At 37.8% G+C, this 17,098-nt stretch overlaps 1 protein-coding gene across 1 annotated transcript in view; it reads right to left on the reverse strand.

Moving 5' to 3' along the window:
* Window positions 1-17,098, reverse strand: part of SEC24D (SEC24 homolog D, COPII coat complex component) — a 68,724-nt gene that overhangs the window by 19,590 nt on the left and 32,036 nt on the right. The window contains exons 9-13 of the mRNA XM_060779019.2: window positions 12,940-13,078; window positions 9,545-9,660; window positions 3,340-3,464; window positions 1,864-2,055; window positions 1,322-1,415 (exon numbers count right to left, since the gene is read on the reverse strand). Of these exons, the coding sequence (XP_060635002.2) occupies window positions 1,322-1,415; window positions 1,864-2,055; window positions 3,340-3,464; window positions 9,545-9,660; window positions 12,940-13,078 (666 nt within the window). The remainder of the gene's footprint in view (window positions 1-1,321; window positions 1,416-1,863; window positions 2,056-3,339; window positions 3,465-9,544; window positions 9,661-12,939; window positions 13,079-17,098) is intronic.

Here is a 17,098-nt window from a genome sequence, read left to right on the forward strand (position 1 = left end):
TATTGATTTTATGGTTTTTTGGTTTTAATTTTCTTTGTGTGTGTGCTCCCAGTATATTTATTTATTTATTTCACACATGACAGATGGCATTTAATGTTTTCCTATATTTAAATAAATAAATACATCTTCTTTAAAAAATAAATATATCTCAGATTTCTTCTCCTTCACAGAAACTTGGCTACATTTAATCTAGATGAGTTAAGGCACTAATAACCATGTTTTTTCTCATTAATAATGACACCAAGAACTACCTGGCTCCAAAATTAAAATGACATCATCTCAAGGAATAAAGGAATAAATCATTCACTTATTTTTAGACATGTTGTAGGAAGAAGAATAAAGGTCAAATGTATACACAATAATGGGCACTTTTCCATTTAATTCAGTGTCATTTACATGAGGCTGGACAATATCCCATAGGGTGCGGCCCTGCGTACTGGATTCTTCCCAAGCTGTGAGATGCTGGATCCTGTTGACATGTTATAGCAGCAGAAAATGCTATTTATTTACTCCAACACAAAGATTCACTTTGTTTGAAAGAAGAATGATGCTTTCAGAAGGCTGCCAGGCATGCAATTCTGCTTTAAAACAGCCTTTTAACCTTGTTTCCTGAAACAGATCTCAGAGCTATCACATCATTCTAGCATCTTTGGTATCAGTTGTGTTTCCAATTTCATCATCATCATCACATTTATGTTCTGTCTCTCCTTGATTGTGCTCATGGTAATGTGTGTGGCTGTCATCCTTCTGGTTTTATCCTTACAACAATACTGTATATCATGCTGTCATTGCATGACAAGCCAATACTCAGGTTAATAGGTTGATGAACCTGTATTTCCCAAATCCACCAATCCTCTAACTCAGTGGTTCCCAACCTGTGGTCCGTGAACCACCACTGGTTCACAAGAACTGTAATATGTTCCGCGGCCTCACCATTACTACACCGTTGCAATGAAAGTGACTGGTCTTGCAAAACCCTCATATAGTGCCGAGGTTTATTAAACATGGTTTTCTGTGGGCAAGGAGATGGTGACTACTGGATGAAATATGTTCTGTATCAGAAACTAGAGCTGATGTGGTCTACCCAATGCAATTTTCTGAATGAGCACCCCAAATAACCAAACCGAATCTAAAGTTGACCAAAAACTGATTTTGGTGCTAATGTTGTAGAGTGGTCCCTGGTCAAGTGGTCAAAGAAATATTGGGAACCACTGCTCTAACTGCTTGGCCATCTCACTGTGAAAAGGGTTAGCTTTCATCAGCGTTTTTGGGTTTTTGTCCTAATAAGGACATTGTGGTGCAGAATACTGTACTTTCTCACCTTCAGCGCTTCCATGCCAGCCTGGATCACAGGAGCAAAGACCGTCTCACTCTCATTACTGTCTGCAAACATCTCTGGAATCTGGTCCAGCAAGCTACAGAAAGGGAGGAAGATCAGTGTTTCAACAGGTTGGAATAGACAGGATAATCCTTTAAAACAAGAAAAATCATAATGACTGCAGATTCCCTTGCTGAAAGATTAACACTTAGCATGAAAAAGAGAATTACAGTGGCTAAGCCTATCTGTCTTTACAAGACTACTTAATGGCTTTTATAAAAAAATTACTCAGTTGAAGCAAGAAAAAAAAAATCCTCTAACTAAAATGTACTGTGTTCAAACTTTTAAGAAAGACCAAAAATCAAAACTTTGACAGAGATCTTAGCATGTTTATGGAACCTATGACATTACATTGAAATGTAACATACTTATTAATAGGCTGATATGAAAAGCAGAGATGTCTATCAAAACCTAACAGAAAAACGCATGGCCTTCTCAGGTTGAATGCATTTATATCTGAACAAAACCTGGTATAAACTGCTTACTTATTGATAACAGAACGTGACTCCTGGAAATTGACAAGGAAACCATCCAGCAAAGGCACAAAGACTTCGCCAACATCAGTGACGACCATCATCTGAGGTTGCGCAAGATTGCTCTTTACGTTGAAGAAATGGAGCACTTTGTTGTAGGTGACAAACCCAACACGGATACTTGAAGACTCCTCTTGTTCCTCGCTGGAAAAGAAATGATTTTAGAAAGGATGGTTTGCAGGTAATTACAATGCCATTATTATGCATACGAGGAAAAAAAAATCTGTAATTATGGGTCTTAGGTTTTGTTTTTGTTTTTTGGCTGAACTCAACAACAAGAAATACCTCAATGAGATATCCAGATTTTAGTTTTAGACAGAGTGCATAAAAGTCTGTTCTCAAACATACAAACCATGATATTGAGTCTGCTGTGTTGGTGTATGTACATTTGGATGTCTGGTCTTTGGTACAGAACTTTTCTCTGAAAATTCAGCACAGGAATAGCTCATTCACTTTTTTAAAAAAGCTGGCTATATAATCATCCCTGGCTACTTCTCATGGCAGTCACAAAGCCATTCTCTTCCCACCATACACATTCCTGAAACACTTTTTCAAATAAGTAAGAATGGTTAAATAAACCTTTAGCAAGGCAAAAAAAAAACCCTGATGTTGTAAAAGTTATTTTTATTTGAGCCAGTCACCCCCATCCTGGCACTTTCCAGTTACTGGACTACAGTTCCCGCCATTTCAAACTAAAAGCCACTGGTTGTGCTATCCGGGAATGCTTGGAATTACAGTTGGATACATATGTAGGGCACCAGGTTGGAGAATGTTGATTTAAGCCACATGCCTGCTTGAAGCATGGAAAGAAATATGGCAGAAATAAGAAGAGAAAGAAATTGACACCATAACTATGTAGGTGTATCATTAGTAGTGTGAAATCACGAGAAAGTCTTGCTAAAGCAGTGGTTTCCAACCTTTGGGCCTCCAGGTGTTTTGGACTTCAGCTCCCACAGATCCTATCAGCTGAAAAGCTGGCTGGGATTTCTGGGAGTTAAAATCCAAAACACCTGGAGACTCAAAGGTTGGGAACCACTGTGCTAAAGGACAGAGCAAAATCTAAGCATTTCACTTGTCAGTTGTTAATTCAGTATGACCCCTGTAGCCACAGGTCCAGTATTCACTGCTTTATTTATCCACATCTGATAATACACATCCTCCCTAGGCATTTTCTAGGTCCTCCAACATGATTCGATGGCAGGCATGGGCAAACTTCGACCCTCCAGGTGTTTTGGACTTCAACTCCTACAATTCCTAACAGCCAGTATGGGCTGGATGTCCTTCATTTCGATATGGTTTGCTATTATCTGCAATTTAGTGTATTTATGTGAAATCCAAGAATGTATTCCTCACGAATATGGAGGTTGTACTTTATTTCTTCACCAAAGAGAAAATTCTAAATCACTGCATATCTATTAATGTCTTTACCTTGGAAGTCTATCCAGTACAGTCTTCAGCTCATCACAGATAAGTTTAACAAGACCACTCTTTATGTTATTGTATGACACATCTATCATGAATATATATGCTGGTGCTTGTGGAGGCTTGTTGTTCTACAAAAAAGGAGGAAAAATAAAATAAAGATGTAAGATTCCTAACCCAAACAGATTTTTACAGGACATCCAACAAAATGTTGAATACTATATTTGCATGATTAAGTAACTCTCAGAAGATAATGGTTTGAATAATAACATTAGTGCCAAGTAATATAGACTAATTGAATCAATGGGATTTACTTATATGCTGATGTACCATGCTAAAATTGAACTATTGAGTCTATTCTAGTTGGAATGAACCAATGGTACTAGCCATAATCTCCAAATGCATTATTTAAAGTCATATTTCAGTAAAATTATTAGAGCTGGGAAAATATAAGAGCTACATTCTCAATGTTTCACAAGTAGCTTGCCCCTCTTGATTTCTTCAACCTTATTTTGAAAAAAATATAGAATTTTCAATCAAAAAATTACATCTTTTCAAAGGTCATTGGTAATTAGAAAATATTGTTCTGCCATTTGAGTCTTTTACTGAAACAAGTCAAGGAAAGATCCTATTGTGAGGTCTTAATGAGAAACATTTTGCCTTCGCTCACATGTTGAAATTGATATTCACCCTGGGAGTCTCCTTTCCAAGGGAAAGAGCAGCCTTGGGTGGGTGAAAGTATTTTCACTGAGACTACAGAGAAAGAAGAAAGGGCAAATTCCCCTCTCTGCACACCATGCCCCCAATCCTGATATGGCACCCCACAATTGTTATTTTTTAAAGAAAGAAGGCATACTGTTAAATACATAAATACACATATAGTGTATCTTGGCCCAAACTGCTTTTTCTTGCATATGCAGAAAAAGATCTGCCCAGACACTAACAAAAGGTAGGCAGACTGCTTGATATAGGTATGGATTTCTTCATACTATGTTTTGTTTTGTAAATCTTTATAGTTTGTGTATGTGATAGACTTAATCCTTGAGAGGTACTCCGTGAACATGTATTTCCATTACAAAAATGATTATGAGAAAACAGAGGCAAAGTCAGTACTTTAGCCTGAAGTACTGTTTTAGCGCATTACACAAATCTACAAAGCAACTTTTTGGGAGCACAGAGCTGGGGAACACTGTGGGGAAAGGAGAAATTGACAAAAAATATCTGCATGCTTCCTCAAAAGGAGTGCTGCTTTGACTTGACCTCCACTCTTGAGAAGTATGGACCCAAGCCAAGTATAATTTAATGCACACAAAGACATATTTCTGTCTTTGATACAAACACACATGCACACACACACAAACCACCTGGATAGAATCTGAATCATATGCACATTATCTTCACAGTTCCTGCTCAATTCTCAGCTGTGCTTGGAAGACAGATTTATTACATTAGGGAATTAAAGTACTAACATCTAAACTAAGCACTAAGAAAGAGACAGAGAACCACCCAGGCAAAGGAAGTTTCTTATAGCTCTCCTGAAGACAATTTATGAGAAGGCAATTGAGAGATCAGACCCAGTACAATCCCTTGCTGTGTCACTTTTGTTCCTAGGAACATAAAGATGATAAATGTTCCCTCTGCCACAATTGTAGTACTGGATTTTCCTTGAATTCAAATGAACATGCAGAGGGCAGGCCATAATATTTCTACAACCAAACCATCAGTATGAGCTGTAGCATATCAAGTGCTATGTGAAAACCACTTCCTGCCCCATAATTAACTCATTAAAGTTAACCTAAACACACACATATATACACACACAGGGTAATCATGGGGAGATGGTAAAAAGGCTATTAAATCCCACATTAACTTAACACAAATCTTAAGCAGCAATGTGATAATGAGTGCCAGTTCTGTATGAGTGCATTTTAAACCATAAATGTAGAGCAATGTCACCATCTTACTTTTGTTCACATCTATGTGTCTCTGAAGCAAGCCCAGGTGGTACAATAAGGCAGATGTGGCAATCCAGGTAAAGTTCTGAGCTTTGGAAAATTGTTCCAATTTCAACATTTGCAGCCAGCTAGCAAAATCTTTCATACTTTATGTAAATTCTATAAACATTTATTAAAAGACTTTGGCTAACTTCCTGGGAAGTTTATTGAAAAAGCAAAATGCCTTGTATTGGCTAAATCCATTCCAATGTACTGCAACACCACTCAACAGCTGTTTTTTGTTAACATTTCCCCTAACAGTTCGTGCTCGTTGTTATTCAGTAAGCACAAAGGAAAGCCGTGGCTTTCCTTAAGTGGAGGGGTGGGAAATACATCACTGTAGTTTTGTTTGATACAGTGCATTCTTCTCATATTGTGAACTGTACTGTATCTGCAAGGAACTTTACAGTGTTTACAGTCTACAGTAATAGAGGCATGAACTGTCAGCTCATAACATATGTTAAATGAAGAACATCCACATAATGGAAAATAATTTAATCCCATCATCTCCAGAGGCAAACCAAGAACGGGCAACTTGGAAGTCCCTGAACAGACTCAGAAGTGGAGTGGGCAGATCAAAAGACAACCTGGCAAAATGCCACTACCTAAAAGAATTCTCCATTTTGTGCTACTGTGGAGCAGAACAGACAACACCACATCTGTATACTTGTCTGTAATGTCCTGCTTCATGTACAGAGGAAGAATTGTTGGAGGCTACAGACAATGCGGTAGCTGTTGCCCGTTTTTGGTCAAAAGATATTTAGCTGCTTGCGCTCCTTCTATTTTTATCAGTTTTATACTAATTTATGCAATATTTTTGATGTTGTTGTTGTTGTTCATTCGTTCAGTCGTCTCCGACTCTTCGTGACCTCATGGACCAGCCCACGCCAGAGCTCCCTGTCGGCCGTCACCACTCCCAGCTCCTTCAAGGTCAGTCCGGTCACTTCAAGGATGCCGTCCATCCATCTTGCCCTTGGTCGGCCCCTCTTCCTTTTGCCTTCCACTTTCCCCAGCATAATTGTCTTTTCTAGGCTTTGCTGTCTCCTCATGATGTGGCCAAAGTACTTCAACTTTGTCTCTAGTATCCTTCCTTCCAGTGAGCAGCCGGGCTTTATTTCCTGGAGGATGGACTGGTTGGATCTTCTCGCAGTCCAAGGCACTCTCAGAACTTTCCTCCAACACCACAGCTCAAAAGCATCGATCTTCCTTCGCTCAGCCTTCCCTAAGGTCCAGCTCTCCCATCCGTAGGTTACTACAGGGAATACCATGGCTTTGACTAGGTGGATCTTTGTTGCCAGTCTGATGTCTCTACTCTTTACTATTTTATCGAGACTGGACATTGCTCTCCTCCCAAGAAGTAAGCGTCTTCTGATTTCCTGGCTACAGTCTGCATCTGCAGTAATCTTTGCACCTAGAAACACAAAGTCTGTCACGGCCTCCACATTTTCTCCCTCTATTTTCCAGTTGTCAATCATTCTTGTTGCCATAATCTTGGTTTTTTTGATGTTTAGCTGCAACCCAGCTTTTGCGCTTTCTTCTTTCACCTTGATTAGAAGGTTCCTCAGCTCCTCCTCACTTTCGGCCATCAGAGTGGTGTCATCTGCATATCTGCATATCTAATATTTTTGATACGAAATGAAAAAATATCTGGACAAGAGATCTGTGAAAACATAAAATAAACAAATACCTTTAAGCTGCAAGCCTGGACTATCCAGTGTGTCCAATGAAGAGATCTATTGATCTGGATCCTGTTGGTTACTTGTTTTTGTTTACTGTCATGAAGTTGACTTCGACTTATAGTGACCTGATGAATGGCAGATCTCCAAGTCAGGCCTGTCATCAACAGGCCTGTTCAAGTCTTGCAAATCCAGGACAGTGGCTTCCTTGATTGTGTCTATCCATCTGCAATACAATCTTCCTCTTTCCTTTCTGCCTTCCACATTGCCAATCATTATTGTGATGTCTTTTAAATGATATATTCAGAATTGTCTCCAGAAACCAGCAAGCCCAAATTATATATATGAAATTTCATAGAATTATTTGGTAATGTATTATTTTAGAGTCCACAATATTACTCTTCTCCAGCACCACATTCCAAATGGGTTGATTCTCTTCCTACTAGCTTCCTTTTTTTTTTCAAAGTGATTTTTATTGCAGTTAGGTAAAAAAAAATACAGAATAAAATTGAAAAAGTTTACATTGAAAGTGGGGGAACATTGTATTCAAGGAAAAGTAGAAAAATTGGGAGGTAGGAAGGAAAGAATGAAAAAGAATAAGAAAAAAGAGGAAAAAAGAAGAAGTAAAGAAGAGTATATTTGAATTTCAAAGGGAGTTTGCTTCCAGGTTCCACCTTGTTCCTACTAACTTTCTTCACTGTCCATCTTTCACACTCATACATAGAAATGGGAAATGCGAAGGCTTGAAAATCTTCATTGTTGCCCTTTCAAGTCCCAGTCTTCTGACTTCTGCTCTGCACTCTCCACTTTGATTAATGACTTAGCCTATGTAAAGAAAACCTTTGACTGTCTTAATGTTTTCGTTGTCTTCTTCAAATTTAAATCATCTATGGTCATTATTTTTTATCTATATATTCAACTGTGTAATTGCCTTTGCACTTTATTCCTTGACTTTTTTCAGTGTTTGTTCCTTCCAGGTCTTTGCTATTTTCTGCTAAATAGTATGGTGTCATCTGCATATCTCAAATTGCTGATGTTCTTCCTCCAGTTTTCACATCTCCTTCCTGGCTCTAATGTATCTTTGCATATGAACTATTCAACATACACATTAAACAAATACCATACTGTGATAAACGCAGCCTTGCCTGACCTCTTTGCCAAATGGAAACTATATTTTGCCTTAGCAGTGGCCTTTTATCCTGTGTACATTGTATGCATCAGGGCAGTCAAGTGTTGTGGGATGCACAGTTCTTTATGATATACACAATAAAAGATTTTGCTATAATCGATAAAGCATTGCTGATATTTTTGTGGAAGTCTTTGTATACCCCATTATTCATTATGTTTGCAATATGATATTTTGTGCCTCTTTCGTTCCTGAACCCAACTTGGACATTTAGCATTTCTTTCCTTAAGGATATGAAAAAAGTATTTGTTGTAGAATTTTCAGCATCACTTGACTTGCCTGGGAAAGTGGTTACTGAGATCCCTAGTTTTCTTTTTCTTGGGGAATGAAATGTTGAATGTTGCCACTCTTGTGCTTTCCATCCCTGCAAAGAGATGCCAAACGTTGACTGGATTCTTTCTCTGTGCCTTGAAATGTCTCTATTGGTATGACATCAGTTAATGGTGATTTCTTTCTCCCAAGTGCATTGAGTGCAGCTTCCACTTCACTTTCTAAAATTGTTTGTATATTGTTAAATACTTATTCATTCTTTCATCTCTTTTATATATTTCTTCAGTGTATTGTTTCCATCAGCTTTTTATTTCTTATTGATCATTCCACAGGTTCCTTTATTGGTTGGTGAGCATCCCCACTACTGATTTAAATTTCACTTTGATTTCTAGATCTTGTGGAAGAGGTCTCTTTTTCTATCTTTTTGTTATCATCTTTTGTTTCTCCACAGTGATTGTTATATTTTTCTTCATATATATTTGCACTACTCTTTATATATTTGAATTTTCAAATTATATATGGATTAAGGCAGTATTTTGGCAGAATGTTTGATTTGGTGTTCTTCAGCTTTACTTTAATTTTTGATATTGATGGCTGACGATCTTTGCCAGTATTTGCTCTTGCTCTGTTTAGCCTTTAGTTTCTTCATGTTCTGTTTCCAATTATGTGGTGTACCCGATTTCTTTACTGGCCATCAGGTCACCTCTTTGATGGCCTTTGCAATGAACAAACTGTTGGCTTCACAAAATTCAACTATGGTAGACCCATTGAATCAGTTGTTGAATTGTGATTCCTCACAATTCAGATTTAACGATAGTGTATGAATCACTGCAGTTATACTTGGCACTAGTTGCAGTTTTAAACAACCAAGGCTGCAGTGCTTAGCACACTTACCTGATACTAAGCATCACAAAATAATGAGCAATCATTCTCTAATAAATAACTAATTATTTCTGCAGAATTTTCTCTTTTCCCAGACTTTGTAACTCATACCTTCCCTTTTCTTGTGGTTTCATAAACATAATGAACTGTCTTTCATTTATGATATAGATTACAAACTCTTTTTCTTTGTGGAAGAGACTTACCCTGCAATAATCTAAAGTAGCAACATATTCATATGATCCTAGCGATAACTCTGGCCTTTCGTAGTGGTCTATTCTTCTGCCAACATGGTCCAGATGTTGAAAATAGAATGGAGGGACTAAAGAAACAAAAACAGGAAAGCTGGTTTCTCCCCTTTTGTTAAACACAGATGAACAAATACAAGCTAATGCTTCATAGGTATTCTAATTGGTTTTATATGAGAAGAGCAATGCAAGAGTGTTATTTTTTATGTAAACCAAAATAGTAATCCTCATCATCCTCCACATCATTTAATCTTTTTTTTCTTATTAAAAGGCTATGCTCCCTGGCTCTTGACATTAATTTTCCTTTATGTCTCCTAGCAGTGAGAAACAAACTGCTTGTAATATACATTTGGCATCCCAGCTAATACCACTCAACCCTTACCATATATGTCTACATTCTCAAACCTTGTCCTGTCCAAATTCTTTGGCCATTTTTGCCTTAAATCCAATTAAAGTAGAACCCACTGAATTAATGTGATTTAAATGCATCCACAGCATTTTATAATTACAATGTTATTGAGCATAGAATGAGAAACTGTGATGGATTCTATAGTTCCATTAAATGAAGATCAAGTGTAACTGGCACATATTTGTTCAAGATCACAACATGCCATGCTGTTGTTAGTCATTTTTAAAGAGTAAACATGTATGTCTTTCCCATTCAAGTTTCCTAATATAATGTTACGATCTTGTCAAGTCAGTGTTAGCATTCTACACTAACCAAAGTAATGAATTTGAGTTTGCATTTTCCAAATCCTCAGTATATCAAAAGATACAACACACATTGAGATGTTTCCCCCACCAATTGAAGATTCGTAGCTCAGAGATATACAAGATGATTGGCATACAGGCGGTCAGTGGTTCACTTCCTTGGAAAAGCCTTGATGAACCATTGGCAGACAGCATAAATAATGCTAGCTCAGCTCAACCAAAGACAGTTTCATAGTAAATATGTATTAGAAGTTTGCTAATTAAGATTTCAGTGAGATTACAAAAAAGGAGTTGGGGAGAAAAGAATGACAAAACAGTGCTATGCTTTCTTTCTTTCCTAGTTTCCTGCCTACCAAATGCATGATGACGACACTGCACTTTTGAATGAGAAAATGATACATTCAGTGAAATGGTTTTTGGAACAGTTTGAGTTCCCAGCCAATTGTGTATATGCTCATATATTTCCATAACAACTTTCAATCAAATGGTCTCCAAAGCGCATTACATCACTGCAACTATTCAACAGCAAAGGCTAGAACAGTGGTTCTCAATCTGTGGCTCCCCAGATGTTTTGGCCTTCAACTCCCAGAAATCCTAACTGTTGGTCAACTGACTGGGATTTCTGGGAGTTGTAGGCCAAAGCACCTGGGGACCCACAGGTTGAGAACCACTGGGCTAGAAGGTCTTTACCCATCTTCTTCAATCCATGAGCAGGTACAAGGCTGGCCATATGCCTTATATCTGACTTTGTACCTTTTCCAACATCCCGTGGTCCTTTTTCCTTCACACTAGTTTGTACATCAACATTCCTAGATGTAACCTCACCAAATTTTAGGCCTCTTTGTCCTTCTAAATTTACCAGTGACTCACTGTTGCCCATTACCTATTCAGCAAAATTGGGCAATTTTCCCTTAATTCTTCTGCTTATGATGGTTCTTGAAGCTTTAATTACAGTGCATAAAAGAACACAGATGGAAGTGCAAGCCATTCTATTTAATTTGCAGTATCACTGTAAATAATAGCTTGACAGTAGACTGTTATGCAAATAGTGGGCATTTGTGAGAATGTCAGGCTGAATAACAGCCCGTGCAGCCGCCTGCTCTCTATATTTCATTCTACAGATTAAGCTTTGAGGCAAACAAGAGTTGGCATAAGTCTTCTAAGGTTCATGTTTCAGAGTTGAAAAGATTACTGTATTAGGGAAAGCTCTGTGCCACTTTGATCCAGCTGAGGAAATCCAACTAGATACAAATGTCTCGAAAGGCTCATTCTGGCAAAGTCTTGGGAGCCAGCCAGGAGCTCAGGAACTCATGAGTCACATGCAATTGCACTTGGACAAATATGGCATGGCATCTCTCTTTGAAAGCAAGTCCTGTCGAAATAAAATTAATGGCCAATTTAACCATTAAAATCCCCTGTTGGAGAAAGGAGGCGATGACCGAAATATTTTCTCTTTTCCAGGTGGTCAAAACAAGTATTTTCCAGTTGAAATACATTTTAGCATCCTTTGTGAACAGTTGCAGGTAAAATGCTATATAGCTATATTATGGCACAATTTTCTTATAATATTTATCTGCTTGAATTAAACTGCAGGTAATACAGAAATCCTTACAGCCAGTAGTATTTGGCGAGTTCTATGTCAATCCACTCCAGCATTTAGTCCAAACTTTAAAGGAGCTACACCAAGGCAGCAAAGCTATTTTAAAGACATGCTCAACACCTTGGATACTGCCTTATTAAAGGCAGGTTCACCACCCAACTAAATTCATCCACTGTCTTTTTGAAGGACTGCTCTCAGCAAGAAATTCAGTCTTAGAACATATTTACCTTTCCTGCAGAGTATATGCATTTCTTAGGAAAAGCCCAGCTCACCACTTTTTTTTTGCTTTATATTTCTTCTACATGCCATCTTCCTTATCTGCATCTGGAAAGGGCATTTCTCACTAAGCTGAGAAATTGTTGCACTTTTATGCCCACAGAAAACATCAGCTGTGCTATTTAGTCCTCTTCTGAGTTAAGGCCATTCAAGAAATACCTCCTTGGGGATCCTAGACCAAATGGCTGAGTGAGTCTATCTGATACCAGTTGACACAAGGAATGCTAGCCGTCTACACCAAAATCAGATGTCTCCATAAAAGAACACCAAGATTATCGCAAAAATGATGCAATGAGCCAGTCAGCACTTTCAGTTCTTAAGAAGTTACATATTTAGTAAAAAGCTCAATTCATGTAGCTTTGGCAAGATGCCAAGCCTTATACATCTCTACTCTCACTCACCTGAAAGAAAGCTTCAAAGAACAAAGAAAGACTTCCTTATGATAATTACAAACAGCACTAGGTTGGACATTAATTTGTAATTTTGCACACAGTGAAACTAAGAAAATGGAATGGTGGATGTATAGACGACAGCAAAGTCTCTTAAAGGAATTAGCACAGGTTTATGTGGATCTAATCTAGGGGTTGCACTAAGTATTATAACTTCTGGACATCTTGGCTTCCAACCAACTTTCACCATTAATTAAATCAGTTGTGATCTGTGCATTAAAGTCAACCAACATGTTTTGCATTCATTCATTTGGGGAAAATATTTCTCTTAAGTTTCAAAATGAATAAAAACACCATCCCATGCAGACACTACTTACCATCATTTACACAGCTACAAAATCCACACTGATATTTTCTTCCCCCCTCAATAAACTGCATGAAGGGACACATATAAGCTTTGCATCGGTTGCATCGGAGGGGCCCAGTTTCACCATGGTTGACCATGTAAATTGGTGTCTACAGAGATATTTTTAAAAGATAACATGCATATTAAAACAATGATTACATCAACAACCCATTTGGACAAATATATACTTGTAAAAAAGTTACTGAAGCACTTGGTATACAGGAGCAGAATTCAAAACGATCTTAACAGATTAGAGAGATGGGCCAAAACTAACAAAACGAAGTTCAGCAGTGACAAATGCAAAATACTCCACTTAGGCAAAAAAAAAAAAAATGAAATGCAAGGAGAAAGAATGCTATCCCTCTATTCTGCCTTGGTCAGACCACACTTGGAATACTGTGTCCAATTCTGGGCACCACAATTGAAGGGAGATGTTGACAAGCTGGAATGTGTCCAGAGGAGGGCAACTAAAATGATCAAGGGTCTGGAGAAGAAGCCCTATGAGGAGTGGCTTAAAGAGCTGCGCATGTTTAGCATGAAGAAGAGAAGGCTGAGAGGAGACATGATGGCCATGTGTACGTATGTGAGAGGAAGTCATAGAGAGGAGGGAGCAAGCTTGTTGTCTGCTGCCCTGGAGACTAGGACGTGGAACAATGGCTTCAAACTACAAAAAAGGAGATTCCACCTGAACATTAGGAAGAACTTCCTGTCTGTGAGAGCTGTTCAGCAGTGGAACTCTCTGCCCCGGTGTGTGGTGGAGGCTCCTTCTTTGGGAGCTTTTAAACAGAGGCTGGATGGCCATCTGTCAGGTGCTTTGAGTGCGATTTTCCTGCTTCTTGGCAGGGGTTTGGACTGGATGGCTCAGGAGGTCTCTTCCAACTCTATGTTTCTATGGGGATAATTAGTAGGTACAACCCAGATTGCTGATCATTCATGTTAAGTTATTTTTGGGAGGCTAAAGAAGATTTTTTTTCTCACTTAAATGTGTGGGGTTTAAAAGTGCTGGATCATATTTACTGTAAATAAATATTTAGGCTGATAATCAGACATAATTGCATAGCATGATAGTATTTATTTAAAAGTAAGCTCCATTGAAATTACACAATGTTATCAAGAATACGTGTTACATTTAAAAAACAACAACATTATACATTTTGGACAGGATTTCAGCTGCCATTAATTTATTCACACATACTGTTTTCTTTCCTATCTCCCTAGCAGTCTCATTTGCAGTAAAAAAATCCTCAATTAACATGTTACAGTGAAAAACTAAATTGAAAGAAAAATATCTTCCTAAAATAGTATCTGGAAACCAACAAGTTTTTTTTAAAGTCATAAAAGTTACTAGATAAGTACAGGATGCCAAAGATATATTATTTCCTTGTTGATATATAGTATATTACCACATAGGCAGATTTAGTAAAAACAAAAACTCTTGTGTTATCAGATTGGAATTGGAAGTATATCATTCCTCTCCTTCCTATGCTATAAAAAAGAACAAATTCACAAAAGTTATACCATTCTCTTTGGCTTTTTAAAAACATTGTCAGCAGCACTGGTTATAGAACAAAGACAGCCAAACAAAATGATTACATCTTTCTCCGAAATGTTAACTAGAGCCTAATTCAGTATAATTAGAAAAGATATTTTGGAAAAAATGTTATAAGATAAACAGAGCTGCCACAATTTAACCTATTTAAATCAGGTTAAATACACAAATATATGTAAGTGATTCTCTGGTAAAATGAAAATGCCACCCACTAGGAATAATCTAGTTATCCCAAGAATAACAGCTTTCAAAAGAAACCTATGTTTTCATAAAAGAGTTTATTCTAGTATTCTTCTATTCACCATAAATCCAGAGTTTGGAAAGGTTACTTCAAGACTGCTAGTCCAGGAGATCCCCTGCCAACATGGACAAAAAAAATTTTTTTTTTTCCAAACTCCAGAAACCTATTTTACTCAGTCAGGAGGCATAGCTATTTGGGATAATGGTTTTGTCCAAACACTGTTTCCTTTATGTCCATTTCCTCTGGATTATATGCCAGTCATTTTTTCCTTCAGTCTCTCTAGTAATACTATTAGTATGTTGATATTGATTTGGCAACAATAAACAACAATAGTGAAATACTAGTTGACTATTCCTTATTCAGAATTCTGAAATTCAGAATACTCCAAAATCCAAAATCAACCCCATGGACAAGCCTTGATAGTGCCACATTTTCTTTCTGGTAGTTCTATGTACAAAAACTTTGTTTAATGCTAAAAAAAACCCCATTAAAATATTGTGCATAAAATATGTTCAGGCTGTGGGTATGACGTATATATGAAACATAAATGAATTTCATGTTTAGACTTGTTTCCCATGTCCAGGACATCTTATCATGTATATGAAAGGATTGTGAAATCCAAAGAAATCCAAAATATAGAATATTTCTGGACTCAAGCATTTTAGATATGGATGCTCAACCTGTATTTATGAACCAGCGTGGTGTAGTAATTTAGATATTGGACTACGGCCCCATTCTGACATGGAAATCAACTGGGGGCACTTCCAGACCGGCCCCAAAATGCGAGTACTGTTGGATTTTGACGCGAGGTGTCAGGTAAAAGCAAATTAATTTGAGACAAAGCAGAAAAAACCTGTTTTGTTCTGAATTAATTTGATACCCCATTAGACCAGGGTGTTCCTGAAAAGCCTAGGTTTAACTGAGTTTTGGTCCTGTGGGGTCCCCACAGCACTCTCGGTTTAAAGGACATCCACTCACTCCCCCAACTCCCACCCCAAACCAGCCTTAAAATTAAAGAAAATTTACCAGGCTACCATTAGGCTGCTTTAGTAATCTTGCTGGCACATAGAAATGGCACACCAAGAAGTGTGTGTGTGTGGGGGGGGGGGGGGGAATCACTCATCCCATCTCCTGGCACATCATTTATATGCATCAGTGTAATGGTGGCCCAGTAAGTTTTTACAACTTTTTAGGGCTGTTTTGCAGTTTTTTGGGGTGGCCCCATGCCGGGATGGCATGGAGACACCCCACCAGGAAAGCCCAGTTTTTTTGGACAGGCGTCGAGACTTAAACCCATGCTGAAGCGGGTTTCTTAAACCTGCTTCATCATGGGTTTAAGCCCTGTCTGGAAGTGCCCTGGGTGATCTTGGGCAAGTCACACTCTCTCTGCACCAAAAGAAGACAAGGACAAACTTCCTCTGAATGAATCTTGCCAAGAAAACTTGATGATAAAGTCATCTTAGGGTTGCCATAAATTGGAAATTACTCAAAAGCACAAAAGAACAATAATAAAATATTTGTTATTCATTTGAATTTATGAGTTTATAAACAGATTAGAAGCATATAGTAAAATAATGTTTACTTTATGTGCGTTACCTAGCACCGGATTTCCATATACCCTGCTTATTAAAATTCACAAAATAGAACAAAACACAAACCCTGCACTGTTTCATCCTGAATAGGAATATAAACTTAATTTTCCTAATTCTTACTGTATCTGTAAGTACATATAAAGATAGTTTTTTAACAATCAATTTTATGCCTCATACCCTCTGTAGGTGTCACTGTGCACTAAGAGAAATTGTGGCAAAATATGCAATTCCATTTAGGCAAACATTAAAAATTATACTGTCCTCTGGAGAACAGATTAAATGTAATTTATCTAATCCAATCGGGAAATGCTGGTTATGTGCTGTACATTATTTAGTAACACTGGCTACAGAGCAGTTACAATGTACAGGATTCAAAACCAGCAGTAACAATTCTGGGGGTTTTCCGTAGCAAAAATCAGAAACATAGTTCTAATAAGAATCTGCAATAATGGTTAGTGTTTAGGATTCTTACTGCTCAGTTATCCCATCCTGTCATAGACAAGTCTGCATCCTATGCCCACTGAGCATTATTATTATTATTATAACTTTATTTGTACCCCGCTAGCATCTCCCGAAGGACTCGATGCGGCTTACATAGACATTTTCATTGTTTGCAGGGAGGAGATAGACAGGAGATATTTTTCTTGATTTTTTAATACTTCTATGCAAACCTCAGGGCCCTCCAGTTAGTCGACCACTTTCTTCTTGTGGAGGCATCTTGACTAGAAAAACAACAACTTTCATAATA

Source organism: Anolis sagrei, chromosome 5 (assembly GCF_037176765.1).
Source record: "Anolis sagrei isolate rAnoSag1 chromosome 5, rAnoSag1.mat, whole genome shotgun sequence".
Lineage (NCBI taxonomy): Eukaryota > Metazoa > Chordata > Lepidosauria > Squamata > Dactyloidae > Anolis > Anolis sagrei.